We start from the raw sequence: 18,453 nt of genomic DNA, 5'->3' as shown, positions 1-18,453 counted from the left end.
GCGATAACAGTATAATTTGTTCATCCATCCATCTTCAACCGCTTATCCGAAGTCGGGTCACGGGGGCAGCTGCTCCAGCAGGGGGCCCCAAACTTCCCTATCCCGAGCCACATTAACCAGCTCTGACTGGGGGACCCCAAGGCGTTCCCAGGCCAGTGTGGAGATGTAATCTCTCCACCTAGTCCTGGGTCTTCCCCGAGGCCTCCTCCCAGCTGGACGTGCCTGAAACACCTCCCTAGGGAGGCGGCCAGGGGGCATCCTTACCAGATAATTTGTTCATGTGCCTTTCAAATTGCGAAAAAAGAAATGGTTGTGGCAAAACGTGGTCAATAAACGAAGTGCAGACACTTGTTAGCGATGAGTGAAACGAAAAAGTCTCTCAGGAAGTGTATCAGTTGTTGGCTGCAAACAGCTACTACCGGACCTACCAACAGTGTAGGGAAAAAGTAAAAAAAAACTTTATTTTTACAAACTTTATTTGTAAAGTGAAGCTGGAAAGCTTGCTTTAAAACAACCAGGCCAATTTAACAGTTACACTTGTGTAAAATCACCATGCAACAACTGCTTTATGCAGCACAATGAGCTAGTAGCTAACAGCTAGGAAGTTGTTACCGTTTTGGTCAGTAATGTTTGTGTCATGTTTAAGATAATGTCACGGCAGTAGAGGTGGTGTAACTATGACGATCAGCCTATAATCCCAACCACGATGAGGCGGCACTATACAGCAGTGGAAAAGCAATCTCAGAAAAGTAAAACGAGTAGAGTTGAGGCGAGTCGAACCTTAACGTGCAGTGGGAAATTGCCATTAGACAGTGCCTGGTTGCACCAAACCTATTACTTTAAGAAAAATTTCAGGGTTCCTATACTCTTTTCAGGGCAAAATTTTCCAGGACATTTTATGCATCCATCTGGTGTAATATTTAAGCAAAAACATATGAGAGGTCATGATGTAAATTGTGATTTTTTTCTGAATTCCCTATTCAATAGTTTTAATTACATCAAGCGGTGAAAAAAGAATAATTTTAAATCATTTGATTTTTCAACTAAACATTGCATTTTTACATGAAAAGGCAGGGCTTCGTTTATGACAGCCAACTGTTGATGTTGTTTCACAACGCACAGCCGGCACCAAGCACATACGAATTTGTGTATTTGTCACCGATCTGTACTATGCTTTTCTACATGTAACAAAAACCTTGTTAGCGATGCAGTCAAACAGTTTAATTCCAGGACAAATAATAATTTTCCAGGATATTTAGGAAAAGTTTTCATTTTACATGACTTGAAAACTGTATTGCAAATTTCCATGTTTTCCAGGACGCATGGAAACCCTGTTGTTGCAACAGGCTATAACATACATTATGTCATAAGCGAGGCAAACTACGTGTTTCACACTTTATTTATAGAAAAGCACTGAAATTCAACACAAATCATATAAAATGGTAGTAGCATTACATAAATAGTAATAAATTTTTGTTTATAGACATTAGCTCAAGAGGTTGCACAAACAAAAAGTGTTGATGAACTATACTTTTGTGGCAACAAATACTGGATACCTTTTTATAATTCAGTAGCACAAAGAGGCGACAAACACTTTCCCTTAAATTAAAACAAAACAAAATTAAACAGTAGATGAACTAGTGAACAATCTCTACCAGCGATTATTATTTTTTTTCCTTCTAAACTCTAGGGACAGATCAAAACACTGGTACAGTTAACACATACAGACACTGAGAAATTACAGAGAGAGAAATTAAAAGCCAGAGGAGGTTATTCTCTTTTTGCAATGCCATTGGACGAACTAGTTAGCTACAGAAAATGCTTGTTTTTTTTCCTTTGTTTATATATATGTGTGTGTGTGTGTGTGTGTGTGTGTGTGTGTGTGTGTGTGTTTTTTTTTTATAAATCAAACAGGCAGCACTATGATCATCCTGCAGATGAATGAAAAAAAGAAGGAAAGTTTCCCTAATCTGTGAACTTTCTCAGGTCCTTCCATTGATCTCCCTGACTGAGCAGGTTGAGGAAAAAAGGCTGCATAATGTGACTTGAGGATGCCACAGTTGAGGCAATTAGTATGAACTTTGAAACTAATGCTGTGAACAAAGCCAACCAAAACTGAAACTGGAAAACTATTTAAATTAAATCGGCCGAACGTAGCCATCAATTTTTAGAAATCTCCTTAAGATTTAACCATTAATGAAACATCAATGTCTTAATTAGGCTATGGTAAGTCACAACCTCTAAACAGACAGACCTTACTACCCTCAATGAGCCCCAATACAGGATATCACAACCCTAAAGTGTGTTGAACACGTCATCACAAAGGAAAGCAATAGCAGATGCCCTTCTTCCTTATTTGGGCAATCTGAAGGTGTAGGTCCATTTTCTGTGCTGTACTCCATTGACATTGGCAACACAATGTCCTGAAACACATGCAGTGCTTTCAGTAAAGGCTTCAAAGTAGAGTCATATATAGAGCAAAGGCTAAGTCCATCCAAACTTGCAGCTTGTGCCGATTACTTACAGATACAAACTGTTACATTTGGGGAGAGCACCCTTACTCGAGCCAAACAAGGAACACCCCCAAGGGGAAAAGACAGAGGAAGATCGGGAAGAGGGAAAATTCGAGAAGTGGTTCTGCATAGTCTGTTCAATAACATTTGTCCTCTCCTTTCTTCAAGCTTTACATGCTTCCTCTTGCAAAAGAAAAAATATATAATATAAAGGATACAAATAAAACAGTAAATCAGAAATGTACACAGGAACACCTGAGAAATGTTTCTGAAGTCTTTCCTCTAACGGTTGTTACATTCCCAGCCCAACAAATTCAAGTATCCGAAAAGAAAAAACATACAGTTCTCATAAATAATTATAACTTTACAATTTTTTGAATTGACACTTTCATATTTACAATATCTTAAATGCTTATGCTACTCTTTTTTCTGTTTTGTTTCTTTAAGTGATTCCCTGAGAACGGAGTTGAGCATCTCTCTTCTCGTTTCTTCTTTCTTTTCGTTTTCCTTAAGATGGAAGCCGCAGAGTGCATTCTAAGTGTTCAGATCCACTGGGGCACTTGTGGAGGGCGAAGGTCATGGAATGTGTAAGATATCACGGCAAGTAATTTGTCTATCTGCCAATATAGCCATTTTTGTCAAAGCATTTATCTTTAGTAATATGTACACAGTAAATAATTCCTGATCCAAATGCATCATGTAAGGGGTGGAATTTAATGAAGTGCTAGTACATAAATATTATTACTGCTACTCAATCTCACACAAGTGTTTTTGTTTTGTTTTTCACTGAAACAGTGAAACATATATGACTGATTATGTTAGACTCTGTCGGATACATATAGCTGTTTTGTACAAATTCAGCAAATTTAGGGAACAGCATTCTCTGGTGTGCCCTTCACACGCAAATATAGAGGGATTTAGCACACAGGTTCTTTTTTTTTTTGTCGGCGTCTTCCACAAAAGTACTTGCACTGAATTTTGGAACAGAGATACAAGATGAGCTGATAGTAAGAAACACAGGAGAGAGGGGAGGACTTATGTCTTGTGGCTCACTCGAGTCATTGTTGGAGGTTGGAGTTATGGTTCCTTTACTTGGGTTTGAGGTGATGTGCCCATCTGAATCTCGGCCACTTTACCCCACCATGGTTATTCTTAAAATCAGGCCTTTTTCAGAGAGTTAAAGCTGATCCTTAAAATACGATCGAGGAATTACATTAACACTGTGTGCGAGTGTTTTAGGAATGATCATTTGTTTCGAGTGTCCTTCCAAAACTAACCATCACCCATGAGGATACCCCAAGCTCAAATTTACCACAAAATCATTTGGTTTCTCTTTATGTGCCACTTTTACATTTTTATCACAATATCTCAATTAAACAAAATCAAGAACCAGCCAAAACAAAACAAAAACATAATATCATAATTACACTTGTTCTCCCCTCCACAGGGTCCACCTGGTAGAAAGACATGGGGAACAAGGATTGTTCACAATAAAAATGAGAAATGAAAAGAAACAAATAAAACTAAAAAAATTCACAAAAGATTACAAAATAGTACAAGAAAATAATGCCTTAAATAAATGATGAAAGAAGAACGAGTCCCTTGTTGTCGTCAGGTGAGGTTTAACCAAATCGTTCCCGTACCAACATCATGAGTTTCTTTTTGCCCTTATAGATCTGTTTGAGGTTGTCTATAAACTGGGCAAACTGAATGTGGCCATCTTGGGCCAATAAGAAGGTCTCGCGTGCCTTACTGAGGAACTCTATGAACTCTCCATAGTGGCGTGGGCTGATGTGTGTGAGGCGGGAGTGGGTGGTGTTGATGTAGGCGCTGATGGTAGCATCCAGTAGCTGTCTTAATGGTGCTTTGTCAGTGCTCATAAGCTTGCCCGAGTTTCGCCTGCCAGGTATGCCGGCCAGACCGGGGGCAGTCATGGTACAACGGCGCAGAATGTCTGATAGCACTGTGGCACAGTGAACGCTCTTGACCACCAGGGGGATGATGGCGGCCAGCTCATTTTTACCCAGGGAGTGGCTGAGGGCGCAAGCCCACAGCACGTCGTTGATGGCCGGATGCGTGTCTTGGTTGTAGGCCAGGTTCAAGTGGGTCATGGCGAGAGATGCCAGTTTGAAGGCTCGAAGGGGGTATCCGCGGTGCTCCATGTAGCGGGCGATGGTGAAGAGCTGAGAGTAGGTCATGCCTGTGGAGGCGGCGTCAATGACGATCTGATATGCTGTCTCAAAGGCGATGTGGTCCTTCTCGCAGAGGGTGAGGGCAGACAGGGCGCAGTTTTGGGGGTCCTTCATGGCGCATTGTAGGGCCAGAGTGCGCGCACAGCTGGCGAGCTCCTCCCGCTGCGGGTAGTCAAGGCTCAGGCGCAGGATGGTGTTGTGGGACATCACTGTCGCTGCCACTATACTGGTAGCTTCAGTGGGGGTGAAGAGAGTGTACCAGCTCTGTAAGATGCTGACCAATGCTCTTAGACCTAAAATGGAGCAATAGAACAAATTTGATTAAAGGCATTCAAATTTTAGTGCTCCATGCATTCAGTTGATCTCAGTAAAAAAATTATGTTATTGTTCATTTCTTGGAATAGGAAAGATTTACTAAAATCAGGAAGGACTGGAGTAGATTTTGCTTGACACAGACCGACTTCAGTAGCACATGTGACTAGCCAGCGAACCATCTCCCGCCGCCTCCAGTTGAGTGTGGAAAGAGTCATTCTCATCACCTACAGAGAAATGTCATATTGCATTAGACACACAAAAGATGCACAACAGTATACAGGGACATATACACACAATGATACTAAACTAACAATCAACAATTATTTTATAGCATTTATTAATCGTGGTACATAATGTATACAGTATACTAATACATTTAACATTAAAAGATGTATGCGTTATTATTAATTAATGCATTATGAACAAATGTGAACTAACAATGATCTATCAGATATTTGTAAATTACCATTAACCAATGATTAATAAATATGGTAAGAAAAAAAATATTGTTCTTTGTTAGCTCATGAAACTATTGTTAATGTATAAAATCTTCAGGATTTTATGCAAGGACCAATTAAGTTTACCTGAAGGCCGAGCTCCAATGCTACATTGAGAAGAGTGATGTCAGGAGGGTTATCTGCTGGAGTGGCAATCTTGAAGGCATCCTGGGCCAGTTTGAAGATGAGGGAAGAGGAGTGGATGTGTTTCTGAATGGCTTCCAAAACAGTCCGCAATCTCAACATGTCACCTAAAACAGAACACAGACTTCTCTTAGCTAAACATGGCACAAAGCATAAAATCACATCTGTGTTTAACATCACACACACAAATGTGCGAGTGATTGTGTGTAGCACTCACCCTTAGCAGCAGTAAGCATGGTGGAAGCCAGCTCGCATTGCTGAGACTCCAGGTGACCCAGTGTGAACCAGCGTGGGTATCTGCTGGGCACTATGGAGATGCCATGGTGAGGGTGCCCAATGTCACCTGAGGGAGCTGTAGACTCTAGCACTGGAAGCCTGCAGTAAACATGATTAGACTGGATTAGGCAAGTCCAATATCAGCTTAAACTCTGTTTTCACTCATCGTGGACTGCAGAGAACTACTGTTTTGTACAGTATAGAGTGAAGTGGGAAACTATGATTAGCAGTACACAGAGCGCTATTTCCACACACTTTCTCTAGTGAAGTGTGGTGGTAACACTTTACAATAAGGTTACATTAGTACTAGTAATAAATTCATTCGGCATCATGAACTAAAAATGTTTTTTTTTTTTGTTTTTTACAGCATTTATTATTACAGCATCTTCATTTATAAATTTGCTTTTTACTGTTAGTTTATGTTAATGTAAAATGCATTAACTTATTTTAAAGGGGACGTATTATGAAAAATCCCCTTTTTCTATTTTTATTTTGAAAAATTGTGTCCCCAGTTTGTGGACAACCATAAAAATATGGTAAAAGACCATCCCCTTGCTTCTTTCCTTCCCCCATTAATAAAAATCAGTGTCTCCGAATGAGCCATTCAGGTTTGCAGCCCCTTACGACGTCAAAAGGGGAAAGATACCGCACACGGCTGGCAGAAAGATCTGCCTAGGTAGCTTAGATCCGCACACGTTAAAACCTGAGCATGCAGCGCACAGTCCGCCATATTTATCGCCTCGCTAGAGCCGTTTGTGTTAACTCGGACTGCTTCATCAACAATGGTCAACACAAGGCTGGATTTGCCTCAAAGCTAAGGATCAAGGATGGATCGATACAACTCTGTGACCCAACTTCAGATTTGCAAGTCGTAACTTTTGCACTTTATACTTTTTTTAATGTTTGCAATTTGGCTTTCTGAATTTTCGTGTTTGCACCTTGCACGAAAAATGCATGTTGTACAAACATTGTGCTTTGTGTAACATAGCAACTAGTCCCAAACCATCTTATTCCATAACAATGAAGCTGTAGCTCTCTTTTGGTTACGATATAAACTGATAGGCATCATCCACAGTCCCGCTTGAGTGGTCATGCAATGAAGATTTTCCATGTAATAAAACCGGTCATTATTTCAAACACGGTTATGAAGGGATAGTGGTATTTTCAACAACTACAGCTGTTTTTCATATTTCATATTTTCATAACTCGACCTTTGTTATGCACAATAGAGTAAAATGACTGACTTAGCTTGTTACTTAGTGTTATTTATAATTTTTTAACTGTTTAAGTTCTCCTGCTTTGTTGTTGCCAGGGTATCCATGGCACCAGCAGGAAAGGCACAACCCGCTTCCAGAAAGGGGTGTAGGGAGCAGCATCTCCTTTGCATTTAAATCCGCAGACACTAAAGCAGCCCATTTGGAACAGGGCTACAAATGGGTATAAAGGCATGGTAGAATAAATGATCTGTGAGGTATTTTGAGCTTAAACTTGACATTCTGGGGACACCTGGAACTTATATTACATTGTGTAAAAAGGGGCATAATATGTCCCCTTTAATGAAAACACTGTAAAAAAATAAATAAAAGTATTAGTATATGTAGAAATTAACATTAAAAGAGATTAATAAATGCTATAAATGTATTTTTCATTGTTAGTTCATGTAGAGTATTGTGTACTAATGTTACCAGTGTTACATATACAACCCATCTGATGGCATTTGTGTGGAAATACTCTATACTCTGCTACTGTCTGAGTGAACATATTAGACCACAGTAGGGTTGTGCCGATAGACGATGGTCTGAGTGATCGGCAATAGCTGATGCCTTTGACGATGTCAAGATGATATTTGGCTAGTTTTTCCAATTAATTTATTACATTATTATTAGTATCATCATCATCAAATAAATATTAAAAATAATTTGCCCTGCGGCACACAGACACGCGCTTGAAGAAACACACGTTATTATATTATTAAGAATAGATGACAGAAAAGCTGTCTATGCATCTATGACACGCTGTTTGTTCGGAGGCGTGCAGTCTCATGGAACACGTGCATGTAGAAGGTTCTCACACTTTCTTTGTTTCGATCTTCTGAGTTTTTGTTTTGTTTTGTTTCAATCTGAACACCACTTTTAAGATCCAAGTTTTTTTTGTTTGTTTTTTTAAATCCCCTTTTCTCCCAATTTGGAGTAGGTCCTCGTGGTGGTGCGGTTACTCACCTGAATCCGAGTGGCAGAGGACAAGCCTCAGTTGCCTACGCTTCGGAGTCTGTCAATCTGCGCACCTCATCACGTGACTCTCTGTGCATGACACCGAGGAGACTCCGCATGTGGAGACACATGCTACTCTCCACGAGCCACACACAACTTACCACATGCTGCATTGAGAGCGAGAACCACTAATCACGACCACGAGGAGGTTACCCCATGTGACTCTACCCTCCCTAGCAACCGGGCCAATTTGGTTGCTTAGGAGACTTGGCTGGAGTCACTCAGCACACCCTGGATTCAAACTCAAACTCCAGGGGTGGTAGTCAGTCATCAATAGGTTTTTTGATAGATAGAAATTGAGTCTCACCTCATTGCACGAAGGCCCAGTTTGTATGCCAGGTCTGTGTCATGCGGTAGGAGAGCAGTGAACAGGTACTTGGCAAACGTGTGCATGGGAATGCTCTCCCTGTGAATGACCTCACCCATACCACTGAAGGGACCACCTGCACACACAGCCAGAAAGAGAAACCCACATTAGAAATGACTGAGCATGTCCATCATACAAGTTTCCAGGGGAGAGTCAGGGGTGATGGACAGGAGGCTGGTAAGTCAGTGAGGACATGCACAGCTAGTGAGAGAGCAATCCGAGTGAAGTGTATAGCTCAGTGCTGGGATGGTTGGGAAGGACGATGAGAAGGCAAACAGGCAGGAGAGGCCTCGTGGGCTTTGACAGAGTCTGTCCTCCCTAGTAGCAGCACAGATGTCTGCTCTAAGGTTACATTGCGTATCAGTGGGAGGCTCAGATGCAGGGCGGCTCAGTTGCAGAACTCTGCAGATCTTTTTACAGCAATGAGATCGCTCTCACATTCTCTTTTCTCTCTCTCTCTCTCTCTCTCTCTCTCACACACACACACACACACACACACACACACACACACACACACACACACACACACACACGGGAGGAGAAGCAAAAATGCAAGTAGACCTAGATCTACATGGGGAGAAGGTTATGGGAAATATTCTAACAAAGTAATCCTCTAAAAAACATAAAAATATATATAGACAGTACTCAAACATTAGGTAAAATAATATATTTTATTTAGAACCAAAACTTCTCAGTATTGATTATAATGTTTATTCGTACCTTCTAAAAGAAGGATAGCTTGCTTGCGGAGTGTCTGCACTAGTAAATCATCCAGCTCCATCTCCTGTAACTTGGCCACAATCTGCTCCTCATTGCGGCACACCTTGTCCTGGGCGTACAGTCCTTCGGGCATCAGCCGCTGCTGCCCCATGCCCATTAGAGCAACCTCTAGCGCCAGCGCAAGGTACGACTCCCCTCCGTCTGGACATCCCCACACTGGCACATGCTGGTACATTGGAGGCTTGGGCTCACCAGAGTCTGTCAGAACATAGTGTTGTTTATTAATTTTACGGTGATAAAATGCATGATACTGCTATCACAATGCTTAAGTTGTATGATGGTGACATACATCCTCTAGCCTTAAGTTCTGAAAGAAGTCTAGTAGGGAGATTTCACAGGGTGACAATGAGCATTAAACAGGGTTACCACACCTTTTAACTAGGGATGCACCGAAATTTCGGCCGCCGAATTTTTTTTCGGTTTTTGGCCGAAAGAGAAAAAAGGCCGAAATATGAGCCGAAAATATATACCTCCTCGCCCAGCCCTCGATCTATCGATCTATCGATCTAGCCCTTATCACAGCGCTACCCAACAAAGGCCGATCATGTCAGCGGTGTGGAAATTCTTCAAAGTTTCTGATAAGGACATCAAATTTGCGATCTGCAGTGTTTGTTCAGCACAGGGGGTACGGTGACGAAGAACTTTTCCACGACAGGTTTGATACACCACCTAAAAACACGACATCCAATTCAATATACAGAGTACAGCAAGAGAATCTACAGGAAAGTGCCCCGATCCACAGCAGTGCCACAACTAGCGCAGCTACACCACAATTTGAGACGTATCTAGCTGAACTTATCATTGCCAGAAGCGACAATCCCCTTGACTACTGGTGCATAAACAAAGACCGCTTTCCATTGCTTGCGCGGATTGCGCACAGGTATTTATCTGCCCAAGCACCAGCACAGAGAGTGAGAGACTTTTCAGTGCAGAATCTCATGTTCTTGATGAGCTTTCAGACGGGAGAGACTGTCAGAAAGTTTAGCAACTTTTGTTCTCGAAGAGAAACCTGTCACTTGTAGTTAAATAGAAAGCGGTCCAATATGATGTGTATAGCAATTACATTACACTTGTTCTTCACTTGAGGATACATCTGTCGTTTACAGTTGAGGTTGGATTTAGTTCAATTACTGCTGTTTTGCACAATAATTTTCACTTAAAGTGGAAATCCGTTTACATAAACAGAATAGAGGCCCTCTGCCATTCTGTGTTCTGACTGTTGTTTTAATTAAAATGAAAGTTGCCTATTTACATTTTTGAAAGATGCTAGCCTTTTGAAATATGCTCATATCAATAAGTTCATTACTTGACTGTTGTTTTGCATATAATAGTTTTCTGAAATGTAAAATTATTTGGATAATTGTTAATAAAATCTGTAAAATTGGATTTTTACAGAACTGAATGAAGAATAATATTTAATATTGTTTAAATATATTTTTTGTCCAATTTTGGTGTGTTACTTTCAATAAAAGTGTGATTATTTTATTGGTTTGTAGTTTTTCAATTCAGATTCATTAAATTCATGAATTCGTCCCAGAATTTTTATTTCAGTGCATCCCTACTTTTAACCAATGATTTTCCATGACTTCTATATTAATACATGATGATTAAAAAAAAATACATTTTATATATAGTACTTTGTATAGAATGCATAGAATAGTATAACACACTGCATCAGACTCATGGGCCTCCAAAGAGCCCCCCACTGAACACAGAGTCAGTCTGAGATTACATGAAGAGAGAAGCAATTGAGACAGCTTAAACACACAGAACTGTGGTGAACTCTCCAAGAAAATTGCAACATCCTACTGCCAACAACCAAGAAAAATGTGTCCAGGTGTACTGTTGCTGTTTTGAAGGCAAAGGAGTTCAAACCAAATATTGATTTAGCTTTTTATGTTTACTGCACTTTGAATGATGTTAAAGCTGCAGTACGTAACTTTGTGCTCTCTAGGGACATCTGTGGTTGAAACTTAAAATTGCAAGCAATTTGCAGAAGAATTCATTTCTTCAGTCGTGTTCTGGCACTGCTCTTCTGGCAGATGAATCTCCCAATTTGAGCTTAACCTGGACATCGACTGTGTGTGATCATTACTGGAGCAGGAGTCATAATGTGCTATTTTCATGTTGATATTATTACTTGCTTTGATAAAGATTAACAACGCTCTTATTTACATATTTGAATGACACTACACTGAAGGCACTTTTAAAAAGAAAACGGGGGACTCGCCTCAGCCACAACCAGTATATCTTAATATGATTATTCAAGAGTTTTATCTACTATTAATATTTGAATTGTACTACAATTTTCAATTTAAGATGTTAAACTCGTGATATGGCTGATACAAATTCAATAGAAGACTTAAAACTATCAAATTAAAACTAAAAACATTAAACAAGGATTCAATAATGATGGGGATAAAATATACTTTATTAAATGTAAAAACAATATGCTTAAATATGCAATATAACAATTGCAAGAAGTCAGTTTAGGAAGTCATACATCTTAAACATGTTACAGTAACTTAACCAGACAATGCAGATACATTGCAATCGGTTAACACTAGGGGTGTAATGGTTCTCGGTAAAAATCCAAACCATACGGTTTGCCACCCATGGTTCGGGATGCATTGGCACCGCAGTCGGTTCCAGATTTAATGATGCGTCTGGAGCACGTTTTGGTCAAGAAAAAAACAGTTTCAAGATTCACAACCTCCGCTAATGTACCTGAATGGATACGCTCTGCCGGTGTTTCACATGGGTCAACTTGATGACATCACTGTTCTACAAACATTCTGTGTAGTTGAAAATGCAAGTGGAGAAAACGAAACGCTGATAGAGAATCCCCCTGCGTTTCTCATTTCTGAGAACATTTTCTTTTTGCAGTCAATTACAACAGCGATAATCAAAAGACATATACAAAACAGGCACTGTTTGCAGACATCGCTCGACATGAGTGCTGTATACTGGTAATTTCAATAAATTAAACAATAAATGTCAATAATGTACGTGAGGGTTTATTTCAAATGCGCACGCAAGTCCTTCCTGTTTCCTTGCATGGCTGTAATCTATCACAAGCTTCAATAATGCTCTTTGATTAATGGCATTAAGATGTCATTATAGTAATACACTGATACATGATTAATAATTTACGCCGACATCACCCAGGGAAAGAGCCGCAGGTGAGCCGAAACTGCACAAACTCCCTTCCATGTTTAATCAGTCACTCAATGCCGATTCAGACAGACGTGAAACAATAACTAATGTGCTTGGGGTGTTCATGTGGGATTTCCATGTATGATTAAAATACTCAAGCAGCATTATCACAACATCCATCCTCGTAAGCATTCTAATAGCAAGGTTATTCTTTTAATAGTGATGTACAGCTTCCGAATATTGAATATATGTTGAGATGAGTTTGAAGTGCACTTTATGTTGATGCGTGTAGCGTACTAGTGCAGGTATTAAGTTAAAATGTTGATTTAGAAATTAGAGAAAATGATTGTTTGTTTTTTAGTTAAGAACCCTGACAAAATGTTTTATAGGCTTACAGTAGTGAATCGGGGTAAGGTAATGACATTGTTTTGAACACTGTTTGTTGATGTACTCAATCAATAATGTCAATTTGTTCAATTTTAACCAAAATATCGTACATAGTGCAATTGATACATTTTAACTTATGGCATTACTTGTGAAGACATCCTAACTATGCAACATTTTTCACAAGTGCCTAAAACATTTGCACAGTACGTAGATTGCCCTCACAAAAAGACTATTCTTGCCATTGAAATATTTTAGAGCCAAGCATAACTAGAAAAACCTATACTTGGAAATCGCAATTTAAGAATTCCCTGATTTTCCACGACAATGGGAACCCTAATTAAAGGAACAACATTCTGCCAAGCATCTCCTTTTGTGTTTTAAGGAACAATGTATGTCACATGGGTTTGGAATGAGGGTGAGTAAATAATGACAGAAATTTCATTCTTGGGTTAACAAACTAATGGCAGTCAAGGAGTTCATCCAGCCTCTCTTTCAATAGAGCAGTGCTTAACTGCTTAAAAACTACGTCCTCTTGCATTGTCAAGGGTCACTATGTGAGTGTTTGCATGAAACCAGAGAAAAGCGCCATCTGTCTGATAAGAACTAAATCACCCTGGTAAATTATCTTGTTTGCCAATCTTGTTTGTACAGTGGACAGTGAACAGGGATCAAGGGGTACACCATCATCTCACTGCAGAACACATCACTCTCTCCTGTAGCTGGTGACATTAACATACAAGTCTGAACAAGTTATCCTGCTTCATGGACTCAGCATAGAAATAGAGAGCATTGTTTTTGCTTTCCACACTGATTGTGATACAGCTGCTGTTGCTGGTCCTGCTAAGCTAAGATCCTGACCTTCGAACATTCTGATTGGATAAAGCCAAAAGCCCGCCCCCAACCCAGCACATGCCAGATGTTTCCAACTATGTAACACAGTCAAACAAAGAGCTGTGCTCTCTTGCACACAAATACACATAAACGTACACTGTATTATATACACTACAGGCACACAAACACCAACAAGACAGATATAGCGGTGTGGCCAAAAGGAGAATGCTACAATGGGACAATCACACTGATATGCACAAGCTCTTCCAAGTCACAGTACCATTTGCCAGTATTATTCAGGCACACAATGCCTCTCTGTGGGTTCCTCACTACAGGAATACAATGGCCAACACTTTCCATAGGTCTGAGCTGGGAGGGATGTATGGAATGCAAATGCTGATTGATTTTATACGTTGTACACCACTGTGTGGGCAGAATGACCTTTCTGATACAATAGCTCCCCTTAACACTGCTCAAAAAGGAGAGCAATTGTAAAGACTGGGGTGATGGGGCTCCAGCAGGCAGAATGAAGCTCTGAAAGACACTGGCCAGAGTGAAGAACCGAATAATGCCCAAGGCGTCTTAAGAGTCATAAAGGGACAGAATTGTGTACCTCCAGTATCCATGGTATTATCATCCTCTACTCGGCATGTCTCCGTGAGGGTGGCAAAAAGGCAGCCGATTGGGTCGAGGGGGTGGCCCACCCAGCCCTCCAGATTGGTGGTGTTAGTCATTCCCCTTTGCAGCAGATCTGAGGACAGAAAGAGATATGTATTCTCCATATTGAACATAAATGTAGAGCATATGAAAGTATTTACATGCCAATGCTTTAAAATTAAAATAAGCAATCTTTTGAATTATCAGCTACCTCAAACAAAGTTAAAATATAAAGATGTACCCTTTTTTTTTTAATGTGTCTACAAGTATCAGAAATGAACTTTTTTTACTTACCTTATTTTTTCTAACAATATAAAATTCAGATTTCAGATTTGAACAGATTTCAAAGACTTTAAATTAAATAAATAAATTAAAATAAATTCAGTCTGAAGATTAGATAGGCTATTACCTATAAAATCTAATTAACATAAATATAATATCCATATTACTGAGTAGGCCTAAAATCTAATATAAGGAAATACATTAGATGTTATAAAATAAGAATAAAAAAAAAATATATACATTTATTAAAAAGGACATCTTTTGCAATTTACATTTTTGGGGCATTTTAGTCTCTTTCTATGGTAAAGTCGGGTAAGCCTTGCATTAAGCAAAGAATAATGTTGACCGTATGTTATGGTCAGTTTGTGTTACCTTTTTTCTGATGCTTGTAAATGTCTAACTGTCGTTGTTGTTGGAGCCGGAGGGTGTTGATTATGGCAACAGCCAGTCGCAAGGCTTCCCGGGGGTAACCATGGGAACGCAGAGCATCCACCCTGGCACATGCTGTAGGCACATGATCTAGAACACAAGTCAAGTGGCACAGTACAAACATGAGAAGATGATTCTTTCTCGCTATACTTGTCAGACTAGCATTGCAGAATCAGACCAAACAGACCAAGCAGCTTATTTCAGGTCCTGGATCATGCAGAAGTAAAATCAGACAGATTACAACACTTGAGCAGGAAGGGCCTTACTGACAGGAATGTTTCCTTACTTAAACCTCAGACTCACTGATCAAGAATATTGCCGACTATTCTGGGTCACTTCTGCTGAACTGGCTCCACAAAATACAATCAACATGACTTGAAAAATGGAAATTATGCAAATATGTCTTAAGTGAATCTTACAAAACCTGTAAAATCCATGTCATATGTCAAAAAGAATCAAGATTTACATTTTCCAACAATAAAGCTTACTTTAAGGATTAATTTATTTAATTGACATTATCATGAAAAATTTGCTTTATAATAATGACTAATGCAAAAAACTTCATTCTCATTGCTGTAATGCAAATTTGTTTGCACAAATGTTTTTAAATTCTAGAGTATATTTACATCATGGTAGTATGTTTTGTACAGCTTTATATTTTAAAAAAAAAAACATCGTACTACAGTGCATTGTACACTGAACTATTGGTACACTGTAATATTTACTGTAATGCAGTAAAAAAACTAAATTGTTACAGTAACGAGAATTATAAAATCACATCACAATGGACCTAAAAGGCTTCATTTTCTTAATGCTACATTTTGGGGTGAAATGTGACCCGCACAATTTTTTGCAAGATTCCCCCTCTGTTATCTCCACATTTCTGTTATTGAGGCACTGTTTTTGACATTACACTTACCCAACCACAGTGGCAGACCCTGGGGGTTGAAGAGCAGGCTCTCTCCCTCTCTCTGATAGGCTGGAGACATATAGAAGTCACTACTGATGATTCTCTGCAAGTGACTATCCTGCCAGTGCAGGTCGCAGGCCTCCATGGCTCTTGTGAAAACCGTTCTCCTAGGCCGGGCCAGTGAGTCTACATTAAGTAAAACACAGTTATGTGAGCCATCAGACATTGAGAAAAGTGAAAATTAAGGAGATTTCAGATTCATAATTAAACGTAAATCTAACCCTGTGCCAGGTTGCTCTGTGGCAGAGCGTTGGTGATGTTGGGCAGCTCGCTGCCGTAATTGCCATCCTCTAGAGGACAGATGTCCATGTCTCCCCACTTCTTTAGCTGTCTCAGCCAGCCGCTCTTCTCTTCGCTCTTACAGTGTGGATTCAGCACGATACACACCCACAGCGCACCTGCAAACCCACAGCACACAGAGGTATTTAGAACTGAAGTGTGGCTTTTAAAAGGAAGTGTGAAAGAGAATACCGTAAATTCCGGACTATAAGCCGCAACTTTTTTCCCACGCTTTGAACCTCGCGGCTTATACAATGACGCGGCTAATATATAGCGATTTTTACCGCTTTCAAATTTTATTAAAAAAGATTTAAAAAAAACATTCTGTGACGTGCTCAGTTTTTTGGCGGCGTGAAGCTTTCATTAGACCAATGAAATTGCCGAACGGGTTAAGGTCAAAACAACTTTTTTGTTTACTGTTTAGATTAAATCGAGCGGCTCAAACTTCCCATCATTCTGATTACGGTAGTAATTTTGTCACCCTCACCATGGCAAAGACATGGAGAAATGCATATGATGCAGCTTTCAAGTTGAAGGCGATTGATCTGGCTGTTGGAAAAGGAAATAGAGCTGCTGCACGGGAGCTTGGTCTTAATGAATCGATGATAAGACGTTGGAAACAGCAGCGTGAGGAATTGACTCAGTGCAAAAAGACAACTAAATCTGAGGTTATTCAACTCCGACACCGAAGGAGATGACTTCAGTGGTTTCAGTGCACAGGACGAGGAAGATAGTGACCAATGACTTTCTTGGTAGGCTACTGTTTACTGCAAATGTTTTATTACAAGCCGTGTGTGGCAGCGGGGGCGTGGTCAAGCGCCCATCCGGGAGAGAAAAGCTGTAAGGGCGCATACACCTGCGCTAAATTATGTCTAACACCGGTGTCTAATTTCAAGTGCCCTGCTTCACGTGTCCTTCTTGGGAAAACTGTCACACGGGCACCAGTGTGACAGTTTGTGACAGTTTTCAGCAGGGCACTTGACGTTCCAGGTAAGGCTTTTAATGGCCACAGCAATGTTTACAATCAATTTTATAAAGTTTCTCAATTCTTCTATGCGCCAACACTAGACTGACGTGTGTCACTCTCTCAGCTCTGTGGCTGCTGCCTTTTTATACCGCTCTCCCCATGCTTACTGAAATTAGACACCGGTGTTAGACATAATTTAGCTCAGGTGTAAGCGCCCTTACCGCTTTTCTCTCCCGGACGGGCGCTTGACCACGCCCCCGCTGCCACACCGTGTTTCGTTAAAGCCTATTTATTTTTGTTACAAGCCTGAGTAAAGTTCATTTGTTTCAATGTACCGGTAGGCACCTGCGGCTTATAGACAGGTGCGGCTTATTTATGTTCAAAATAATATTTTATTTAAAAATCAGTGGGTGCGGCTTATATTCAGGTGCGCTCAATAGTCCGGAAATTACGGTAAGTGAAAGGTAAAAGGAATATAAAGAGATGAAGACAGAAAAAGGTGGGGGAGGTATAGAATTTTGGGTTAACCCCTCTGAAAGCTTCATGCACTTTTGACCTAATTTAGTCCTAAATACTTTTGATTGGCTCCTAAAAGTTTATGGGAAATTTAATGGAAGAGGCTCTAGTGCATCAAAAATCACTGGCATTGCGGAGCGTATGGAATTTGGCAGGTGTAGGGTAGACTTGTGTAACTGGAGAGGTTGTGCACTGCCTTTTTGTATCTAGGTAACAGATGGCTAGTCTGCATCTTTTTCCCCATCACCGTCAACTCAAACCAATAAGCATGGCTGTCAAGTGAAACAATGAGATGTCTGCACATTTATTAGATGATCTGGTCACAGTGTTGGGCCCAGACGACTCATCTTAAGAAATCTGAATTCATGTCATCACAGAAGGTTTGCCTTATTTACAGCTTCAAGCCTTTCTTAGGAAGAGAGAGAGGGAGAGGGGAGAAAGCCAGAGCAGCAGCAAAGTCCTGTTCTCAAATGAGCCTCCTCAGGATGTTCTCTCATCAACCTCAAATGGCCCAATCAATAGGAGGTAGCTTTAAAGCTCATTGATCCTAGCCCTTTCCCGATAGAGGTGATTGGCCCGTCCTCTGCATGCACCACAGAGTAAGTCAGTCTTGCTCTGATTCACT

At 40.2% G+C, this 18,453-nt stretch overlaps 1 protein-coding gene across 2 annotated transcripts in view; it reads right to left on the bottom strand.

Moving 5' to 3' along the window:
• Positions 1–1,381: 1,381 nt before the first annotated feature.
• Positions 1,382–18,453, bottom strand: part of LOC127648615 (zinc finger SWIM domain-containing protein 5-like) — a 70,836-nt gene continuing 53,764 nt past the window's right edge. Inside the window, exons 5-14 of one of the 2 annotated variants that reach the window (XM_052133297.1) lie at positions 16,288–16,464; positions 16,016–16,192; positions 15,040–15,186; positions 14,342–14,479; positions 9,295–9,552; positions 8,515–8,650; positions 5,879–6,036; positions 5,605–5,768; positions 5,121–5,244; positions 1,382–4,998 (exon numbers count right to left, since the gene is read on the bottom strand). In XM_052133297.1, coding sequence (XP_051989257.1) covers positions 4,136–4,998; positions 5,121–5,244; positions 5,605–5,768; positions 5,879–6,036; positions 8,515–8,650; positions 9,295–9,552; positions 14,342–14,479; positions 15,040–15,186; positions 16,016–16,192; positions 16,288–16,464 — 2,342 coding nt within the window. In that variant the 3' untranslated portion in view covers positions 1,382–4,135. The remainder of the gene's footprint in view (positions 4,999–5,120; positions 5,245–5,604; positions 5,769–5,878; positions 6,037–8,514; positions 8,651–9,294; positions 9,553–14,341; positions 14,480–15,039; positions 15,187–16,015; positions 16,193–16,287; positions 16,465–18,453) is intronic. The other variant, XM_052133298.1, reaches the window with a different exon arrangement.

The sequence above is a fragment of the Xyrauchen texanus genome, chromosome 9, assembly GCF_025860055.1.
Source record: "Xyrauchen texanus isolate HMW12.3.18 chromosome 9, RBS_HiC_50CHRs, whole genome shotgun sequence".
In the NCBI taxonomy this organism is placed as follows: Eukaryota; Metazoa; Chordata; class Actinopteri; order Cypriniformes; family Catostomidae; genus Xyrauchen; species Xyrauchen texanus.
Note: the sequence above shows the minus strand (reverse complement) of the source record. Positions and strands in the feature narration are given on the sequence as shown.